We start from the raw sequence: 20717 nt of genomic DNA, 5'->3' as shown, positions 1-20717 counted from the left end.
GACAGTGGTGTCTGTTGGTGAGAGCGTGGGAATAGATGCCCAGGTTCTCGTTCTCAGCTTTCCCAGTGTTTTAAGCAAATTGCTCTATTGTGTCTTTTGCAGGAAGCAGTATTTTTTTCACTGTTGCAAAATCATTTGGAGATCTTTGCAAAGGTAAGTATTGGCTTATGTGTGTACATTGAACGCTGAATCAGGAGGGGAGGGAGGTGTGTGTTTCTGACTCAGCTGCGATGTGGGATGAAGGGCTGTCACTTCACAGGGCCTCTCCCTTTCGGTGAAGGAGGCTGTACTGTGGTTTTACGGTGCTCGGGGGGGGAAGCATCCCTTTAGGGAGAAGGAAGCGAGGAGTTGGGCAGGAAAAGCCTTGGACAACTCTTGTACGAGCTGGATTCCTCTGTCTTTACAAGTGTCCCAACCGCCCTCCGTCTGCCCTGTCACTGCTCCGGTTGGCTTTATGTGCTTGCTGAGCTCATGCTGTACGCAGAGTTAGATGGCTTCCTGTAGGAGAAGCCGTGTTTGTGGACCGTTGGTCATTTCCTCTTGCAAACAAGAACCAACTGATAAGGGTCTGGGGGCAGCCCATGGATTTGTTAAGAACGTGCTCCCTGAATCAGGATTTTTATTCCTCGTATCTCTTAATTTAGGTATTCTCTAGCTGCAGATGATTGTAAATTATCCCTCTTTTTCCACTCCTCATCCCAGTCAAGGTCAGAGGCGGGTATGGTTGCTCACCAGCCCAGGAAGGCTGGGATGAGTTCTGTGTGCCGAGTCCTCCCTTAACTGTTCCAGTTTGTAAGGAATCTGGTGCCGAAGGGTGAAAGTGTCATCCGCCTCTACTCCCAGTGTCGTGTAGCAAGTCTGTTGTTTTGCTTAATGTATAAAAGATAATCATATGTTGTTTCTGAGGCAAAACTGCTTCCGGATGAATTGTTCCAGATGCTAAAAAGCCTGTAAAGCATTAGTCGGTGGAATGAGTAGGAAGTTCTGTAAATGAAACTGCTCTGCCAAGTGGCATAGCGTCAGCTTCTAAATAATCTCCTTATCTCCTGATTTTCCAAGCAGTGGCAACTAAAACAAGCACAGCTTCCAGCTCAGGAGGCCCATGAACCGTGGGCTGCCAGGAAGGTGCACCAGAGGAAGGGCTGTTCTGCACGTGCCCTCGGTGCAGGATTTTCCCGTCGCTTTGGTGTCTGGGCACTGTCAGAATCAAAAGCCTTGGCCAGGTGGGTTGCTGAAGCGCTGGCCAAGAAGCAGTGGTGAAACCTTTGCATGGTTTCTAAATCGGCTCTAATATCTGGCTCTATAGGATTTGTTATTTTGTCCATTTTTGAGCATCCCACACCTCTTGAGGGAGAGGTGGTGGGACTCCAGTCACTGAGCTGAAACCCAGGAGGATGTGAAGGAGCACACTACGGACGCAGACCAAACTTTCCTGATCCTCAGCTCTCTTTCTCAACAGCAGAGAAAACACAAACATGCTGAGAATGGGATTTCCAAAGCTGTTTCATTATTTAAGAATCTGAATTTAATTTTAAAAAGTGGTTAAGCTTCTTATTCTTATGATCACCAAGTGAAATTGGAAAAAAAGTCTGTAAAAATTCACATATTGGAAGTAATAAAAAATCAAAACTTTATTTTAAATTGCCATTACTTTTGGAGCTAATCATAAAATTTTAAAAATTCATTAGTCAAGTCCTATAAAATTAAGGCTGCAGACATTCTACGCGTTATTATCTTGTAACTACGGCAGCAGTGTTAGAGCAGCTATATGCTGCTAATTAAAGGTTTGACTTTTTCAGTGAATTTTGAACACAGAAGTTTCCCTGCGCGGGGCAGTCAGCCGTGCCGCCAGCATCGCATCTGGCAGATCGTCCCCTGGTTCCTCGGTCCTGCTGATGGTGGTCGTCAGCAACTAGACCCACCACTTCCAGCGCCGAGGGGAGATGTGCAGACCCTGGGCACGCTCCGCCCCCGCAGCTCTGCACCAGAGCGCCCCGGGGCTCGCTCGGGAGCTTCAAGCGGAGAAGGAGCGCGGAGCCCCCTCGCCGCTGGGGTTGCCCCCACCACCCCGTCCTTGTGCCACGCCGGGAGCCATGCCCAGAACATCGTGTTCCCCGGTCGCATGATTTAACCACACCATCCTGTTTCCTCTTGAAGTTCTGCAGAAGTACTTCAGTGTGGCAGGTGCCCGGTGGGTTGTGATGGGCTCCTGGGAAAGCTGTGGGCGAGCTCGCCCCATTGCTCAGCGCAGCCCCGCGGGGATCCCCAAAGCCCCTGGCCACCCGCGTGGCTGGACGAGCACAACGCTTCCCCTTCTTGCGAGTCATGGCCGTCAGGCTCCTGCCAGCGCTCAACCGCACCTGCTGCCAACAGGAAACCTAAAGGCAACTTTTTAATTAATTTATTTATTGCCGAGAGTGTGGTACTGTTAAACTGCCCGGCACTTCCTCTCCACACCTGAATTTTTATGGAGGCTGCAGTATTTATCTCTGACACACAACAACAGCCGTGCCCACCTGCGGCGCGAGCGTTAACAAACCCTGAGCAGCAAACACAAACAGAGCACTCTGGGCTCCAGAAGCAAAGGGATGGTTTTCTTTCGCTCTCTTTCCTTTGTAGTCGTTTAGGGGTGGAAATACTGTGACCTCAGAAGTCAAAAGTGCCTTGGATCCCAAGCCCAGGGTCCGACCCACAGCGCAGCACAGCTGCAGCACGCGCTGCGCCATGTCTCAGCATCCTCCAGGTCGCAGCCATGCATCCACCGTCGGGGCAGCCTGGCCTCTCCCCAGCACCACCCGCCTCGCCGCTCCCTGCCAGCGCTGCCGCAGCCCTGCCTCGGACCCCGGCATAGCCCTGCCTCGGACCCCGGCACAAGCCCTGCCTCGGACCCCGGCACAAGCCCTGCCTCGGACCCCCGGCATAGCCCTGCCTCGGACCCCCGGCACAGCCCTCCACAGCTGCCCCCACCCCGCTCTTCTCACTAGGAAGTGCTTCTCACCCACGTGTGAGCAAAACCCCTTGTTTAAAAGAAATGGCGCCTTATGATTATATATAGCAATACTGATTTATACAAAGTCTATATATAAAGCCAGACCCTGATGCTGACTCTATGAGATTTATTACAGGGTTTATTACACAGAGCTTCTTCACAGTGAACGCTTTACGTGGGGGAGGGGAGCACAGCCGGGGCTTTGTAGTTCCTTCCTAATTTCGATAGAGTAGAAGAGTGCTCAGCAAACGGCAGATTGAGCACGGCGATGGCAGCCTGCCGCCGGCGGCTGTTGGGAGGTGATGGGGCACGCTGCTCACTCGGTTTCTGCGTCGCTGTCGGGACCGAGGACGTCGAGGGGCTGCATGCGCAGTGAGTCGTAGTTGGGCGGGGGTGTGCCGGGCTCGGGGGGCAGCGCCTCGTCCCTGGGGAGGGCACCTGCGTCCTCGTGCTGGAAGCCCAGGTTGGTGTGAGCCTCCACCAGCTCCGACACCGTTGGGGGGGCGTCTGGGTACCGCGCCTGCGCCCGCTTCTGCTTCAGGCCTTTGCACCAGCTGATCACGTTAATAATGGTGATCCACAGCGAGTCGATGATGATTTCCCCAAACTCGATGAGGCACAGCACCGAGCCTCCCATCCAGAACCCGAACTGGCCTCCCAGGCTTGACAGCAGCCAAACGATCTGCGGGAAGGAGAGCAGGAGTGAGCCAAGGTGGTGGACTCTGGTCCCTGCTCAGCCCTGCCCATCACCGTGCGTGCTGGTGCTGAGCCAGGTGATGCTCCTGTCCCTGGGACCTGCCTGCCGAGTCCCTCGCCTTGCGGGTGCCGCTCTGCAGGGGCTGCGCTCCCTGGTGCTGCTTCTCAATGAGCTGCCCCGCACTGGCGAGGGGACAGGACGTGGGGGGGAAGAATGAACCAAGGGCTGCGAACTGGCCGGTGGAGGCAGCTTCATCCGCGTCCTCACCACGGCCACGTGAAGCACCGAGGGATACGGCAGACTCCTGGTGAGGGGCATCTCCGGCCAGGGCTGATCAGCCCCGAGGAGCTGAGCCCTGCCTGTGTGTCTGGGGTGACTTATTTTGGCGTCTGCTCGCCAGGCACTTGCAGCACGTTGTGGCACTGGGCAGAAGGGCGGGGATGGGCACTCACCGTCGTGGCGGCAGACTCTGAGATGGTGCGGTAGTTGTACTCCTGGAAGTAAATGTTCAGCTTGATGATCCCGTTTCTGTAAGGGACAAACGGCAGGTCAGCACAGAGCCGGACCGCGGGCATCCCGCACCTCTGTTCCAACGCCAGAGCGGCTGCGTCACGACTGACTGCGTTACAGGGGGCTTAACGCGTACAGATCAGCCAATCTCCGTGAAAGCGTTTCCTGCTTCTCTAATTTTTTTTTTTCCTTTGGAGAAAAAACCTCTTTTCCCCCTAATTCAAGGTTTAGGTTCTCAAAGGGTAACTCACTGGTTACCCCGATTTTGGTGCATCCCCCCTACTGCTGCTGCTGCTGGCAGATTCAGAGATGCAAGTATGAAGGGATGGATGTTAGAGTCCAGGAGCTGGACCCCGGGGGTTCGCTGCTTCAGAGCTTCCAGACTCCTACATGCCACTGATTCGAGGTGCTGCGGTTAATGTCGATTTTAACTTAACTGCGCGTTTGAGTTTGTCTGACCCAGTTTGTCACTATGGAGAGCAGAGGATATGCATGAAGTGCACTTTATGTATCTTCCAGGCAAACAGGCGCCAAATCTTGTCCTCCCTTTGCATTAACACACATGTGCTCTGGCCCATCGCCAAGGTTCATGTTAATCTAATGTTAACAGGCTCAATACAGAAGATAAAGTGGTTATTCCTTTCACTTACCTGTCCAGAGTCACATTTGTTGACATATCCCTTTCATAAGACAGAATATGGAAAATCCAGTCCTAGGAAAACAAAATTTACTCAGAACTGAGCAGAAGCATCCTCTCTGGGGCAGGAACCCAAGGGAGTTGAAGGGAGTTGCAGGACTCGGTGCAGGACCCCGGGGAGGAGGAGCTCTGTGGGGGGTGTCCCTGCTCCTGTCTCATGCCCTGGCACTAGTGATTGATTGCATGCTGAAAACGTGTAATTTAGCAGAGGCACGTGCTACCTGGACATTAGCTCTGAAAATACCGAGTGATTCATGGGGCTAAGAACAAGTAATTATTAACGAATGTTTCAAAGCAAGAAATCGGTGTTACCTCCGAAGCTTCAGACGGCCAGTCTGCCATGGAGATGGTCATCTTATACTGCGTGTCGCTGGAGAGAGGAAAGGAGAACATTGGTATGCAAGCTTCCCCTTCTCTGAAGTCACTGGAACTTCAGTTCTCATGCAGAAAAGCAGCCCCGCATGATTTGCTGCCATTTGAGAAAGGTCAGAACTGATGGGAGACGAAATGCAGGATCCCCTCCACCTTTACAGCTGCCAGAAACGGTGTATGTACTTACTTGCACGTTTCCTTACAAGAGTCAATACAAATCTGTCTGTGCCTTATACTTGATCTCAGTGATGAATAGCAATATGCTGTTTGGTGAAAACAAAAAAATCAAAGCGTCTGTTTAGATAAGAACCCCACTTATTAGATTATATCAATTTCATTTAATAAAATGAAAATTTAGGTATGAGCCTGCTGCACAGGTTTGCTGTCTTCCCCTCTAACCTCCCCTTCCTCGAGAAACTCAAAGCGGTCTGACAATTTAAGAATAAATAAAAAATAAATTTAAATTTTCTGCAGACAGTTTCTATAGAGTCAGCTTGCCCGATGTCAGTGGTTTTGGCCCAGCCCTGGCCAGCTGCAGGGGTAGACGGGCAGCTGCCTGCCCGAGCTGCCTGCGTGGAGCCGTGCCGCCGGGCTCTGCCTGGCTGTGGGGGAGCACCAGACCCCCCCCAACCTGTGTGCATCCTTGCCGGAGCCCATTGCCCCTGCTCGGGGCAGTTTGTCTCTGAACTCTTCAGGCACGGAGGCCTGGAGCATTAACCCCTTTTTCCATCTCTTTGGTACCCAGAGGCTCCCGTGACCTTCCCCGGCTGGAGCTGGCTGCCCAGGAGAGACCTGCCCTGGGGCAGCGCGGAAGCTGAGGCCCCTCAGCCCCGGCCAGGACCAAAATTTCACCCCTTCTCCCCGGTACTGACCCAAACGGCCACGGGGAGACTGTACACAGGCAAAAGCCATTCACCTGTTGCATTTACAATAGCAACAAAGCTCCCGTCCGCTCCCACCCCTCCTGCGTGCCAGGACCCTGGGAAGGCTGCGCAATTAGTTTTGTTCGTGTTCTTACCCCAACCTGGGTTATCTTCGTTATTGCAATAATTTACCCCTTCAGGTAAAGGAAACATATAGTGACCACATCCACAGATTTCAATCATGTGATTTTGGAAACAAGAGCGCAGGCAAGCCTGAAAAAAGGGAAGAGGGAGCTGCTTAGACGTGGGCTGAACCCCCCCGCCTGCCTCTGTGCTGCTGGAGTCTGCGCTGGCTATGAGAATTACTCGACTCTGAGGTATTTTCTCTCTCTTGCGCTGCACAGCTGGTTTTGTGGCCGCACGCAGAGAAGGCTGAAGCCACAGAAGGAGCGGGTGCTGCCAGAGCCCGTCCCTGCGCGATGGCGCAATCCCATCCTCCAGTGCGCACGGAGCATTGCCAGGCGCCGCGGCGGGCTCTGGAAGCCCGGCACAAGTCACACGGGCTTTAGAACGGTGAGACAAGGTGGGTGGGTAAGCGGCCATGTGTAGAGTTGTGCTGCAGTTACGGTTTTCTTTATGATGGGTTCTTACTGCTGCTCCTCCAGGTTTTAAGGTACGTCCCAGTTGTGAGTTGCCCATGGGTACGTCACCTTGCAGGAGCAGAAGGGAACTCGGTGCCTGCTCCCAGTCGCACAAGAAACTGCTCATTGCTTAACTATTTAGGGCTTCATGGAAGTAATATGGAGTTTCCAAAAAGGAATAAAAACGTTCTACTACACTCATAGACGCTGCGGTTGTCTCCAGGCTTTATACGACATACTGACAAAGGGCTGGTTTCCACTCTGAAGCGGGGACTCTAAAAATACTTCAACATAAAGAGCAGGTTTTAGAAATCTGAATTATCTTATCTGTGCATCTGCTTCTCTCCTGGAAAGGACCGCAGCCGCGGCTTCGGCAGCGTGCGAGCCGGGCTGCAGCACTGCCATTAGCTCAGCGAGGCATGAAGTTAATCATCCGAGATTGGAGTGGGACTCGGATGAAACAGTGCACAAAGCAATAACAAAGTCTATGAAAAGATAATTAAATTTAACAGCTCCAGCTAGGTGGAACGACCAGAGAATTTCTGTGTGGTACAAAATGCTTACAGAGCTCACTGCAATCAGGGAGTGATGGAAAAGCCGGGTTTTCCTGAGAGGTCTCTGAAGTGACGTGAATTATGTGGACATAGAACCCCAGTCAGCATTTAGCAACTTTTAAGTAATACTGCACTCATTTCAAGTATTTGCTTAAATGTTATATAAGCATCTTAAAAAGCAGGGTAAAGCGGTCCAATCGTTATAATTATATACAGGCAGAAATATAAAACCCCTGCTAGACCAAAGCCCTCCCACTTGTCTGGGGTGTACTCTTCAGGCTTTTGTAAATAACCCCCAAAATGGTTTTGATGTTTTCCTTATTGCCAGATCTCACCCTCCAAAAATGCTTCTCCCTTATGTCATAGCCTGTTACAAATTAACCAGCGCTTAATGTTTACACTATATTTTTCTTACAGATTCAAGGTTTACAAACACTCAACTTTCTCATCCCAGTTTTAAAGTGAAGAAAAGGCAAAGGTCTGTCTTCATCTCCTATACAAAACAAGCAGGCATTTTCAGGGGGAAAAAAATGACTTAATTCTCTTAAAGAGAAAAGGATTAAAAGGGCAGAAGTGTTCAGGAGAGAACTCCCTCCTGTATATTCCTCTCCTGTCAGGGATAAATACTACTTGTGTACACAAAATACAAGCTGCTTTGCACATTAGAGCAATGCCATGGCTAAAACTCAGAGCACAACAGTTCTCCAGATAGCTTTTATCCCCGCGGCGTGCCCCGAGCAGCAGCAGCCAGCCCATCTCATGAAAAAGGTCGCATTAACATCTCCGCAAAAGCTTCCCAGAGCCGCGGTGACCGTTCACGTTGCAGGACGGTGCCTGCGGTTGCTGCGGACGGAGCAGCTTTGCTGTCCTGGTTACGGCAGCGCACGAAGCTCTGGTGATTGCTCAATAACTCCTCGAGTTTAGAGAAGTTAGCCCGTTGGACACGGGTAACGACTAGAGTCTACCTCTTGCTGGTTGATCTACCTATAATTAAAAGATTTCAGCCAAGCATGGAAGTTGTAGGGAAAAAAAAGATACTCTCAACGGCTGAAAAAAAGAAACTAATTGCCTTAACGACGTGGCATGAGCAGTTATTCTTTTTAAAGAAGAAAAACTGCTCCGCAGCCTCCTGTGGCTCAGGTGGGCAGCCGGCAGAGGAGCGTCGGGCTAACGCTGTGCCTGTCCCCGTCCGGAGCAGATCGGGTCCCCGCTGCTGCCCCCGCGGTCCCTGCACGGAGCCTGGGACTCCGCGCTCCCAGCTGGACGCTCTGGAAGATGTATTTTCCCAGCGTTTCCTACGTTATTAAGGAACTGGCATTAGCCAAAGCTACTGGGAGTTTCAGCCCCTGCAACCGGGGCTGCTCGGGGACCCAAAAGGGGGGAAAACTGAAGAACCAGGGGTTTTTAAGGGACCCAGGCGCACCTTGTTCTGGCTTTGCCTGCTTTTCAGGATGGGTGGGAACCCTCCGCTTTGGGGAGCCGAGCATACGAGGAAAGGACCAGCATTAAACTGCGCTTATATATATGGGAGTAAAAATATTTGCTTTTTTGTTTGCAAATTAGTAGGTGACACATAGCAGGGTCCCATGTAACAGCAGAGATCGGGGGGGGGTTGCTGTGTTTTTGGCTTTTGAGAAAATTACAGAAATGACCATTTTCATCCCTCTCAAAATGAAACAAACTTCATACCTGGCTAAGGACACAATACCTACTGATGCCCCTTCCTGGCCGTATGAGCTGTTTTGACTGAAGATTACATTAAACTGCGCTGCCTGCCGGAGCAATGTTCCTTATCTTTTGAAGCAAATTTCAATACTTGCATCATTAGGTCTTGCTCCTGCAAGACACAGTTATTTCCACTGGATCCACTGGGATCATTTCCAAGCCTGGGGCTATTGAGTCTTCAGACTCGAGTGCCGGTTTATTACCCCAAAAGACGGTTCCCATGTTTAGGTTATGCTTTCTACTTTATCATTGCTGATGCTCCAGTAATCCTGCATGCTGGTTAAAGATTTTTCCTAAACAGCCCTGTTTGTTTGATTTAAAAACATATTTTACCTGTATGGAATAGGAAGTATTATACTGGCTATAGAGATTTTTTACAGGGACGTCAGACCCGTTCATGGTGCAGTCACTGTAGGGATAACCCATCCGTTCCAGTTCATCCTGAAAGAAAACCGAAACAGCAAACTTCAGTAGCTAGCGCTCCTCCCCAGGTCCCTGGTGCCCATTTTCTAGAGACTCTGTAATTCCTGTATTCCCTGATGGCTTTGAAAAAAATCAAAGAATCATTCAGCGGCAGAGCTGAAAGAGATGCGGCCCATTCCCCAGGGCTGGATCGAGGCAGATGGAGGTGTTCAAGAGCAGCATGTTTTAGCAAGGCACCTTCTGACATGCTAAAGGAAGAAGGAACAATAACCTGAGCTCAATATTTTGGCTTCAGTAAAGCACTTTGCCAGGACAGTTACATAAAAGTCTCCATAAACTGTTCCAGCCCACAGCTAGCGTATACCTTGACTCTTTTGGTTTGAGCCAGTTCAGCCGAGACTTAAAACAAACTTGGTTGCAGTCCCATCAGATAACATTATTCTCAGACAATCTGCTCTAGAGGAATGCCACACATACCACTAACACGCCGATGGAGGTTTCCGTCCCGGCCATTGCATAGATGCCCTGATCCTTAAGGAAGGGGAAGCTCTTCTGTTGATGCAGCATGAGCCTGGCCCCGGCAGCGGATGACAGGTAGGGGATATAGTCTTGCTGGCTGATGTCCAGAATTAACTTCAGCCCTGGGACACCAGACAAAACACTCAGAACAGGAATTGTATAGAAATGCGAGTCTTTAGGAAAAAATGAAGTCTATTTTCTCACTGTGCACAGAAATCCGTTCCTTGGAGAAGAGCCGGGGTCTGGCTGTCATGGCAGCCTTGCATGTGCATAAATACACACGACGGTGAACGCACGGGATGGAAAGATCTGATTGACTATTCAGACATTGCCTCGAATATTTCAGCTATCCAGATGTTGCACTGCCGCAAAGCAACATCTGTAGTCACATTGCTTGTTTCTATGTGGCACATTTCCCTTTTGGGGGCTTTTTCCCTCCTGGAAAGGTTACTCCCTGCTGTCCCAGAAATCATAAATCTGTTGTATCTCACAGAGACGGCCACTGAGAGACAGAGTAACTCCCAGCACTTCTGGTCCTTTAGCTCCTTCCTCCTTAGCAGAGCGCTCTCTTACCAAACTCAGCTCCGGGGTTGGAAGAATTCAAAGCCTCTTCGTCCATGCCCCAGTTAAAGATGTAGCAGTTACCATGGTCTGGGTGGTAGATTTGAGTGAAATTCCTGGAAGAATCATGCACATAAAACTGTGACTCTTGGGGAGGACTAAAGGATTATAAAATAATGCATCTGGTGGGACTGCTTTTTTTGGCAACTACATCTGGGATTCACTTTAAATTGCTTCATCTGTTGAACGCCTGTATAGAAATTTCAGCTGATATAATTTCAATCAATCTGCTGTTGAAAAAAAGCAGAGCAAGGTACTGGTGTGTACTGAGGCGCAGCCACCGGGGATAATGCTTTGTCGGAATGGAAAAGAATCATCTGTCACACAGATGAGAGAAATAATTGCTTGATCTGAGCTACGCTAACAGGTTTTGGCTGGTGTTATATCATTCTTTGAAAATAATTCTCTGTTGCCCTCTTTGCAGAAGGGGCATTGCAGAGGGGACAGGACTCCTTGCAGCCTGGGCTGCTGCTGTGCGCTCGCGTTTCTCAAAGCTGGATATATAAATTTGGCGTTCATAAGAAACGATGGCTAAAATGCATTTATCGGAGCTTTGTGTAAAAAGAAGGGGGGGGCTGTAACCGGGGGCTGCACTGCTGTGCCAGCGGTATGCTGACTCTGCACCCGCGCTGGCAGGTCCCATCCTGGGAAGGTCCCATGGACGCTGTTAGTCTTGATGTGTCATGAGCAAAACGGCCCATCCAAAACTAAATCTAAAGCCAGCACTACCCCAAAATAACTTGTTTCAGCCAGGATCACACCCAGAAACCCTCTGGGAAATGTTGTTAGAGTTAAGAACCAGCAGAAATCTCTTTATTAACTGATATATACCTTAAAAAGAGAAAAGCAAAAGGCTGTCGTGCCTTTAGCATCCTGTACCATTCCTGATGTGACAGGGAAGGGCAGGGAGCTCGGTATGCACCTACTTGTAGTTGCAGGGTTCAGCCCCATAGAGACACGCCAGGATCATGTCCTCTGCCTGGTAGCCCATCTTGATTCTCTCTTGCAGCGGGACTTTGGAGAGGATGCTCGTGGACTGCAGGATGTACCACTCGGTCACCGCCTGCGCCGCGCTGGTGAAGTTCCTGTAGGTGCAGTTGTCGGAGCCCTGATGGCTGCACTGGGGACACACAGCAGGCAGGTCTGACCCCGTCCCGTGGCGGGGGACGGCAGGAGGGACGTACGGCATGGCATGCCCCCTCTCCCTGCGCGCGCTTGGCTTGATGCCAGTCCTGCCTGCTGCTCCCCGGGAAATGAGAGGTACGGCCAGATGGGAGCTGCGGAGCCGGCTGCCACATCTGCATGTGTTTACAGACGCGTCCCTTCCCCAGGGAGATTTCCCATCGGTCCCAGCGTTACCTCCACAAGCTTACAGAAAACGTCACTTTTGGGTCAATTCTTTAAGACCGGAGTTGTCCCAGCTTCCAAGGTCTGGTCAGGCAGGGTCCTTGAAGCCTCCGTGGGAGCAGAGGGTGGGGGGTCACGAGACCACCATGTGCCTCTGCAGTGAGGATGGCAGGGGCAGCAGCCACAGCCTCTCCCCAGCATTTTGGGTGCCGGACCCAAGGAAGAGGTGAAGGCGGCAGGGAGCCTGCGTGGAGTACATCTGCCCTGGCTCTGCCCTGGGCTCAGCCTGCAGCAGGGCTGCGCTGGGCAATCCCAGAGGATGTACAGCATTGTCCTCTGCGCTGCGGGCAGACTCCACAGCTCAGTTACTGCCCAGCGTTTCCAGCATCCCTCTCGCCAGAGGCTGACGGACCTGCTGGCAGGATCCACTCCGTATCTCTGATGTGGTGCTAGGCTGCTACGTGCTGTCAGTCCCTTTTCGCATGAGGGGCCCGCTGATCTGACTGATGTTATGCAGCTACCTACGTTCACCATGGACTAACGTAACACAGCTCCTTGCTGGGCTTCCTTTCATTTAGGGCAGTATATTTAGGGTATGATCCTGCTGCAGGCCCCACGTGCAGAAATCCAGCATCTTCAGCTGGGTGTCTGGCTACGTAACCTGCAGGGCATCAGACCCCCCTCTGAAATTTAAAAAGAAATCTTAAAATACCTCTGTGCTGCCTTCCTCAGAAAAACAACAAACAGCCCCGGAGCCTTGAAATAACACGCCGTAACTTGCAAACTGCCCATGGGCTCCGCGTGCCCTGTACAGAGGGTGCTGCCAGCACAGGCAGCCCCCGGCCCTGGCGCAGCCGGACCAGAGCCCTGCAGCAGAGTGGCCACAGGCAGCTGGTGGGGAAGAGACGCCGATCTCCATGCTGCATCCCTGCCGAGGCGCCCAGCGCTGCTCATCCCTTGCCCCTCCCCAGCTGCCTCCCGCGGGACCCCTCTCACCAGCTTCACCGCCAGCTTGTACTTCTTTTCTTCCGACGTCGTGTTGGCTGGGGCAGGTGGAGCAGCCGTTTGGTTGCCTGCAGAGGTTTGGTTGCCCTCAGTGGTATGGTTGCCCGCAAAGGTTTCATTGCCCGCAGAGGTTTCATTGCCCTCAGCGGTTTGATTTCCTGCAGAGGTTTGGTTGCCCGCAGAGGTCTGGTTACTCTCAAAGATGTCCAGGATGATGGGGTTGTCTTTGTCGTGCTCATCGATAAGGACCAGGGGTATCTGGTGCCAGAGCTCCAGGTCGAGTGGTGGGGAGGTGTTCTCGCTGCTGTTCCACGGCGCAGGCTGCAGGATCCTCTCCAGTGCTGCTTCAATGAGCCTGTCCAGTTCTTTCAGCAGATGCTTCACCTCTGAGTATCTGCAGGACAAAGAGTAGTTACCAGGCGGTGCCAAGGCAGTGGGGATGTGCTCATCTGCTGCTCCACTTGCCTGGATCTTCCTGGGCACCATGGATCACTGCCTAAAGATTTACTGGAGAACAATGGAGCCTCCGTGCAGAGCACGGCCAGCTCGGACTCAGGCATCCCAGCAGCCTGCAACCGGGTGGAAAACCAGCGGAAGGATAAACAGAGTGCTGTGGTGGTGAACAGTGTTCTGTCACAGCAGAACCGAATTGGTTGTATTTCAGTAATACACTGTAGTTTACACAAAACATCTCTAGCAAGCAGAGAATAAAAAAAAAAAACAAAATAATTCCTGTGCGTCAATCGAGAGCATCTTGCCGTGGGCTAGGCTATTGCGTGGATATAAATTTGAAGCAACTCAAATAAAAATCAGTTACTCCTTTGAAATTGTGATCAAGTTGTATCCCTGCAGGTCCCAGCAGATACTACTGTTTAACCAGCTCTTAATGGCCAGAGCGTGAGCGATAAGAGGTACGGTCACAGGGAGGAAGGAGAAAGAAAGGAATTGTGGGGAAAGATCGAGAGGCTGATTTTGGTTGTGACAAGTAAGTTGAACTTCGAGTTTTCCTTGAGCCAGGGAAAGTTTGCAGGGAGGCAATAACCATCATTAGATTAACTGATACAGTAAGGAAACCCAGGCAAACTCGCAGGCACACGGACCCTGCGCCGGCCCTGAGCCGTTCCCCTTTATGTCGTTCTCCTTCGGTTTTCAGTGCCACTTGGTGAGTCAAAGGATCATTTCCACTGATGCTCCTAACACACCTGAGACAGGAAGGGATCCACAGTACTTTATGCTAAAATATAACTGAGGGTGTTAATGCATGACTGGGAAAATTAGGCAAAGAAAAACTCACTTGAAAGGGTTGGCATTGCAGACCGTGACTGCTGGGAACTTCATGGTCTTAAAGCCAATAGAGAGAGATGACGTGACGTTATAGGAGAGGTAGGTGTTGATGAGGATACCCCACTGCCAGAAGACCAGAGATGCAAAGAGCAGCGTTAGGAAGAACCAGATTAATTTCTTCTTCGGCCCCTCTTTGATGATGCGCTTCGGGCCGTGGGTGTTGGTGTTGTCGCAGTACCAGACCAGCAGCTCCTTGTAGGTGTAGCCAGGGCCCTTCTGCAGGCGGTGCAGCGCCCGAATGAAGTACTTCTTCAGGTTCATGCTGCTGTCTGCAAATGGGAGAAAAGACACCAAAACAGCTATTTGGAGAGGCAAGGTTTGTATCACGCCAAGTACACTTGTGTTGTCAGCAAAGCAAAGCTGGAGTGGTCATGTGATGGCACGACCGTGGTTTTATAACCCGGAGGAGCTCAGAGCAGATGTTCTGCAGGGTCACGCCGTGGCAGTGAGACAGCCCCCCACCTCCCAAGAAGGCACGAGGGGGAGGTTTGCGCTTTGCAGTTCCAAAAGCGGCGAATGTTTTTGACACGTCCCTTCTGGGGTCCCTTCTGACCCCACAAGAGTTAAGTGACTTGGACCTGCTGGAGACGGCTGCGCCTGCGGTGACTGACTGAGAACTGGCCCCCGGGCCCTGCAGGTGTTGCAGTAAATAACGAGACAACATTTTAGCGAGTCGGTGTTCTGCGTGCAAACAAGGACGTCTCTAACATCGCCCGAGACCTTTGCCAACACTAGATGGACCAAGCAGCACGCACATGAGCTGGTGTCAGGTAGAATTCAGGCTAACGGCGTTTAGTGTTCAAGCTAATATAGGGCTTAAGACAATTTTTCTTAAAAGTAAAAAGTATTGCAGTGCACCAGGCTATTGGAGGGGGCAGGAGAAGAGGACCTGGAACCAGCAGCACCTTTCCCAGGGCCAGGAATGCTGTTCAGTGCTGCTGCCCGCCAGAGGAAGAACAGCAGATTGGTTTTTTCCACCAAATTCCTTTGTCTTTCAGATACTATCGGTATGCTTCCACTGCTCATGTGAGGGATGCTGCATATTTTACATTCACATTGTGAGTAAATAGAACATTTTGTGCTGCTATTTTAAGGCGAGAATTTCTGTTACTAAATCTTAATATCCCGAGGCAGGATTTCAAAACAAACCCGAGTCAGCCGCTTAGAACATTTTTCAGATTTAAACTGTAGGAGAACAGGATTTAAGATTAATGCAGTTTATAACTCCGCATCCTAGAAGAAAGAGTGCTGAAATAACACAGCGATATTTCAATAACGAGCAGTACTCTGCAATGCAGAAACTAGATTAACATGAAGTTACTTGTAGATAGGCCACCAAACGTACAAAAGGAAGCTGAAGGGTGCGCACAGGCCTCTTGGGGAGCGGTGGCAACTGCGTCCTTCTTACTTTTCAAAAAAACCCCAACACGCTAATACTGATTCATTGATTTATTGGCCAGATCTGCAAAATCTCCTGAGTAGTATATACAGAGTTTGATAAAAGTATAAAACCAAAGGTTTTATGATGTCTCACTCCACGATGTGAAGAGAGATGACGATTTTCCTTGCACACCCTATTGCGTGTGATGTTAGACACAGCCTAACACCACGAGATCTTGATGGAAGAGTGCTTTGGAAAGAAGAAACTCCAGCTGCTTCCTCAGAGATTTGAGGGCAGGCTCTACTCTTGTGTGAAAGCGTTTTGTTCTCCGAGGAACACGTGTCCTGGGACTCGGACCTCCCGGACCCCTGAGCCACCAGTGCGTCATCGGCTCGTCCTCCGTGAACTCGGTGCCACAGAGGTTCCCACCCACAGGTGCCTGCAGAAGGGTTTATTCACAGAAGGAGCTTGCATTGCGTCAGGTGCTCACTGGCTTTTGGGCAGGACTATAATAAACCGAGGAGGAACGCTGTTAGCCTCTGCTTGGTTGGCTTAGGGAAGACGCAAAACACACACGGCCGTTCTGCCTGAGCCGTCTGCCGCCGCATGTGAACACAACCCCATCTCAAGGCACGGCCTCAAGACCGGTCTCTGCTTTATAAAACAGTATTGTCAAAATACATTTACATCCAGAGAGACTAGCAAGGCAAACTAGTAAATATTTTCTGTCTTTTAAGAAATCCAATAAAAGATTTAGATTAGATTAAAATTTAAAACACACCTACACTGCACTGGGCAAAATCCAGCCCGGCTGGACCTGACTGGCCACATGCCCTGCAGCCTGTTTGCTCTGCTGCTCACAGACCGCGCCGGCCAAACGCGGAGCGTGGGCTCCTGCCGAGAGTCCGAGACCTGCCACAGAGGGATCCCCGTTTGTCATACAGATCTTTGTCGGTTGCTCATCAACCTCACGTTGCAGTAAGAAGTGATTATTTCCTTTTATATTGTTTCCTCAAGATGGATTTTAGGGTTGTTGTTTTCGTGACGGCAATGTTGAGACACATACTTACGGATTGAGGAGCACACACACAGTAAAAACTCTACTTTCATAACTGAGTAAAGTTAAAACTGAACAGCTAATTTTGATGCTGCTTTATCTTTGTTCATGGTTTTGCAGGAGTCATCGATACGCTTGTTCTCCACCTTGAATTTAATTCCGTTTAACCACCTAACCTGAGAGTGCTCTTTGCAAAGTCACGGTATGCTTGCTAGTGATAGCAAGGGGAAGATGCTGCACTAGGAAAGGAAGACCAGCTCCAAATCAGTTTTAAGCAGAGATTAGAGTGTTTCCAGCTCGCTTTATCTCTTCAGCTCACCAACTGTAAAAACATCGTGCTGAAGGGCAGCGGTTTTACATTTTTAAGTTAGATTCAGGCTACACTGTGGAAAATAAGATTAAATTAGTTTTAGATATGTTTTAAAGTGATTCAGAATGTTTTTTTTCCCAATGTCAAAGCTGCTGGACCTGTTCTTTGCAAGTGCTGCTCTGTCCCACAGCCCCTCGGGGCACCTGCCAGCGGGAGGACAGGTGCAGGGATGGGGATGGCTGGAAGAGCATCCTCTCGCAGGATGCTTGCAGCATCCCTGCCCCGCCATGAAAACACATGGATCCCAAAATTAAAAAAAAAAATAAACAAGTTAGCAAAGGTGTGCTGGCAATACAGCCAAGCAGACAGTCACAGGTTTTGCAGGGGATGTCTTAACATGGCAGCAGAGTGAAAGACCCAGGTTTACACTTCCTTTAGGCATAAGCTGTGCTTTTAAACAGATCATTTGATAAAAGAAATGGCATTAAGCAAAAGCTGCACTTGGCCATATTTGGGTGACATTTTTTCAATCTTTTTTCTCATTTTAATAGGTTTCTTCTTACCTTTATTTTCAGAATGTTTCCAAATAGTCTTCTCGTTTCTTTCTCTCTGCTGAAAGCCACTCTGTGTGAGGTGCCTTGCACGCTGGAAGCCAAAGCCCCTGTTACTGGGGGGCTCCTCACCCCGGGCACAGAGGCTCAGTGCTCAGATGCCGTAGCTGTTTGCAGTGGGGATGGTACTGGGTTTGGTGCCAGCCTGGATCCTGTCCTGCTCTCCTCCATCAGCGGGCTGTACCTGGAGCAGACAGGTGACAAATGAGGGATGAGAAGGCCCATCCTCCATCGGTACATAGATGACTCTCACCCCTTCCCAAAACCCCCTCCGGAGAAAGGGAGCGGAGGCTGCTGCGGGACAGGACCTGAGGAGATCAGGGCTGGGGACTCAGAAGGTGCTTCCCCCTCGATGGACGTGCAGCCTGGCTCCTGCTGGTGTGTACCATGCAGGGCAGTCTCACGGTTACAAAAAGTCTGTCCCTGCTGCCGCCCTCAAATTCCCCGTTATTCGCACAGCGTGTGAAGCTCAAGGGCCTGGACATTTGGCAGCTCCCTGCTGCCGCTCACTGGATTTATTTCTTGTTTGGCTGCTCCACTTCCAAGGCCCCGGTCAAGGAAGGGGAACACGCACTCATTCGGCTCCCCCACTCCTTTTCCTCCTTTGCATTTTTTATTGTCACGCTGCTCCGTTTGCAGGACTGGCCTCTAACATGCAGATAAGAACTGGCTTCGTTCTCCTTTGCAGGTGAGCTGTAGCAGCGCGTTACTGCTGCTTTACAGCCCCGAGGGTCCCGGCAGCACTTGCAGCTCACAGCGCGCTCTGCAAGCACCGACCTCGCCAGCCTGTGCTGGACCCGCTCTGGGGAACCACCACCGCTTCCTTCGCCACCTCCCCACTGCCGTGCTTGGCTCTGGGCTGCCCCTTGTCACACTGGTCTCATCTAAAATGACTATCGGGAGCCAACCCTAGGGCCACAAGAGCTCTGTGGTGCATGGGGTGCCACGTGCCCTTCTCCTGGCAATAACTGCATCCCCGTGATGACCAAAGCCATTCTAAAAGCAACTTGTCCCTGGTTCTAACATGGTTTGCTTTGTGCTGCAAAGGAGGTGTCCTCACCTTCCCCTGGCAGCCACACATCCAGCCCTGCATCATCCCAGCATCATGCCAGGTGAAACTCCTCCACCTTACGGGTGAGATCAGACTCCCACATTACGAAATGATTGTGTTGACTGTGTTGAATCTCCTCTGGGATTTTCCTAGGGCAATTGCCACTTAGAGGAAATAAAAGACACAAAACTCAGCACACTCTTGGAGGCTCCAGGGTGGTACCTTGGCTGCAAAAACATTCCAACACTGCTGGGCCTGATACTACAATTATTCACTGCTTTCTCTACTGGCACACACAACAGTCATTCCTCTTTGATCACCAGCTGCTCATCTGCCATCTTCTCCAGAGCCTGATGAAAAGACCTTGTTTTCCTAGAGAAGACATTTAGGCTATCTAGTGGTATTTTTGCAAGTTGGAGGAAAAGGGTTTATTACGTCATAAGTTTACAGGTTGGCAGTTGAAAAAGTGGAGCAGTAAAATGTCAGTGAGCAACGAAAGCCCTTTCTGAGCCCGGGATCACAGAGCGCTCAGCAGATGCTTTGCCTTGCTGTTGTGTGTGAGGCTCAGACGCCCATAGCCGCCCCGATCCGTGCAGGCGCCTCCACGTCTCTAATCCTGACCGGCACGCATACAACACTCGAAGAATATTTACAGTCTGGAAGTTTACATAGCATTTAACTGACTCTCTGCACCGTATGTTAGACTCTCCATCCCTGCTTCCCTTGCCTGCCTAACCCTGTGTTTCCCGTGATGTCCCTGTCTCCTAGGACGATGACGAGCCTTCCCTCTCACGTGCTGGTAAGGTCACATTGCTGAGAGTTAACTCTGCTGCTTGTGCAATGAACAACGTGAATCCTGGGACGTAAGAGATGCAAAACCCTCCAGCATCTCCCTCCCCACCTGCAGATCTCTTATTCTGCAGTAAGGCCGGTGTCCCGGAGAGGGAGCATCCTCTGCCCTCACCCGGGAAGCAGGAGCCCGAGGTGAATGGCACATTTCCCACAACAAAGGAAACGGACAGCGAAATATTCAGAAAGCTGCGGTCTGCTTCCATACCTTTTATCAGGGAGATTAAAGAAAACCCTGTGTAAACAGAGGTTCAATAAGAACGACTGCACACTGCACATATCCAGAATACCTGACTGGATAAAAAAACCCCCCAAAACAAACAAAACAAAACGGAAAACCTGCACCGTTGTTGCAAAAGCATGCAAAGATCGGGTGACTTCACGTCAGTATCAATGTAGAAAGACACCACGACCGAATCAAAGCCTTTCATTCCACCGCGCCCCCCCCCCCAAAAAAAAAAAGTCAACAAAAGACCCTCCTTATTTTTCTCCTTCTATAAATAATATTACACCTTAAAACCGCATCCTCCACCGCAAGAAGCAGGGGGAAAAAACGTACTACCATTTAAATGCTGACATTTTATCTAACCCACGCAGGTCCTGACCCAATAAGCCGGTCCCTTCGGCCCCGGGTCGCCGCCGGAGGGATGCCCGCGGGCGTACGCCCGCGGGCATCCCTCCGGCGGCGACCCGGGGCCGAAGGGACCGTCCAGCCCCGACCCCGCTCGCCCTCCCCGGGGGTCCCCACAGCCGATCCCGGTTCCTCCGTACCTGCCGCCCGCGCGGCTCCGGCAGCGCTCCCCGCTGAGAGCGGGCCCGGCCCCGCCACCTCCCCCGCCCCGGTCCCGCCCCATCCCGCCCATTCACGACGGTGCATCTAAACCCTCCCTTTCCTTCAGCTGGAGTCGCTCCCAGTTTAGTCGTGGCTCGTCCAGGCTTCGTTGAAACCTTGCTTTAATTTGCTCCCAGCACTATTTAATTTTCTCCTAACGCTCCCCCCGCAGGAACTGCAGCCGCTTCTGCTGCTCCTACCCCGGTCCTACAAAGAGGCGGGCAGTGCAGGATCAGCAACACAAATCTCCCCGTGACACAAGATGTTGAGGAAGTTGTGCCTCCATCCCGCTGCTAAGAGATGAGCACCTGCCCTTGTT

The 20717-nt window shown here is 51.0% G+C and overlaps 1 protein-coding gene across 2 annotated transcripts; it reads right to left on the bottom strand.

The window, feature by feature from the left end:
* Positions 1-3101: 3101 nt before the first annotated feature.
* Positions 3102-20390, bottom strand: SCNN1B (sodium channel epithelial 1 subunit beta). 2 transcript variants are annotated; one of them, XM_054843410.1, is made up of 14 exons: positions 20338-20390; positions 17619-17850; positions 14258-14576; positions 12955-13357; positions 11538-11731; positions 10564-10667; positions 9949-10112; positions 9382-9489; positions 6284-6401; positions 5453-5528; positions 5206-5263; positions 4847-4908; positions 4139-4214; positions 3102-3671 (listed from the first exon to the last, which is right to left on the bottom strand). In XM_054843410.1, exons 3-14 carry the CDS (start codon positions 14566-14568, stop codon positions 3306-3308), a joined length of 2040 nt encoding a protein of 679 aa, XP_054699385.1. In that variant the 5' UTR covers positions 14569-14576; positions 17619-17850; positions 20338-20390; the 3' UTR covers positions 3102-3305. The 2 variants fall into 2 exon arrangements, with proteins under 2 accessions (XP_054699385.1, XP_054699386.1); XM_054843411.1 differs by lacking the exon at positions 20338-20390 and adding an exon at positions 18727-18746.
* Positions 20391-20717: the final 327 nt, after the last annotated feature.

The sequence above is a fragment of the Grus americana genome, chromosome 15 (genome assembly GCF_028858705.1).
Source record: "Grus americana isolate bGruAme1 chromosome 15, bGruAme1.mat, whole genome shotgun sequence".
Taxonomy (NCBI): Eukaryota; Metazoa; Chordata; class Aves; order Gruiformes; family Gruidae; genus Grus; species Grus americana.
Note: the sequence above shows the minus strand (reverse complement) of the source record. Positions and strands in the feature narration are given on the sequence as shown.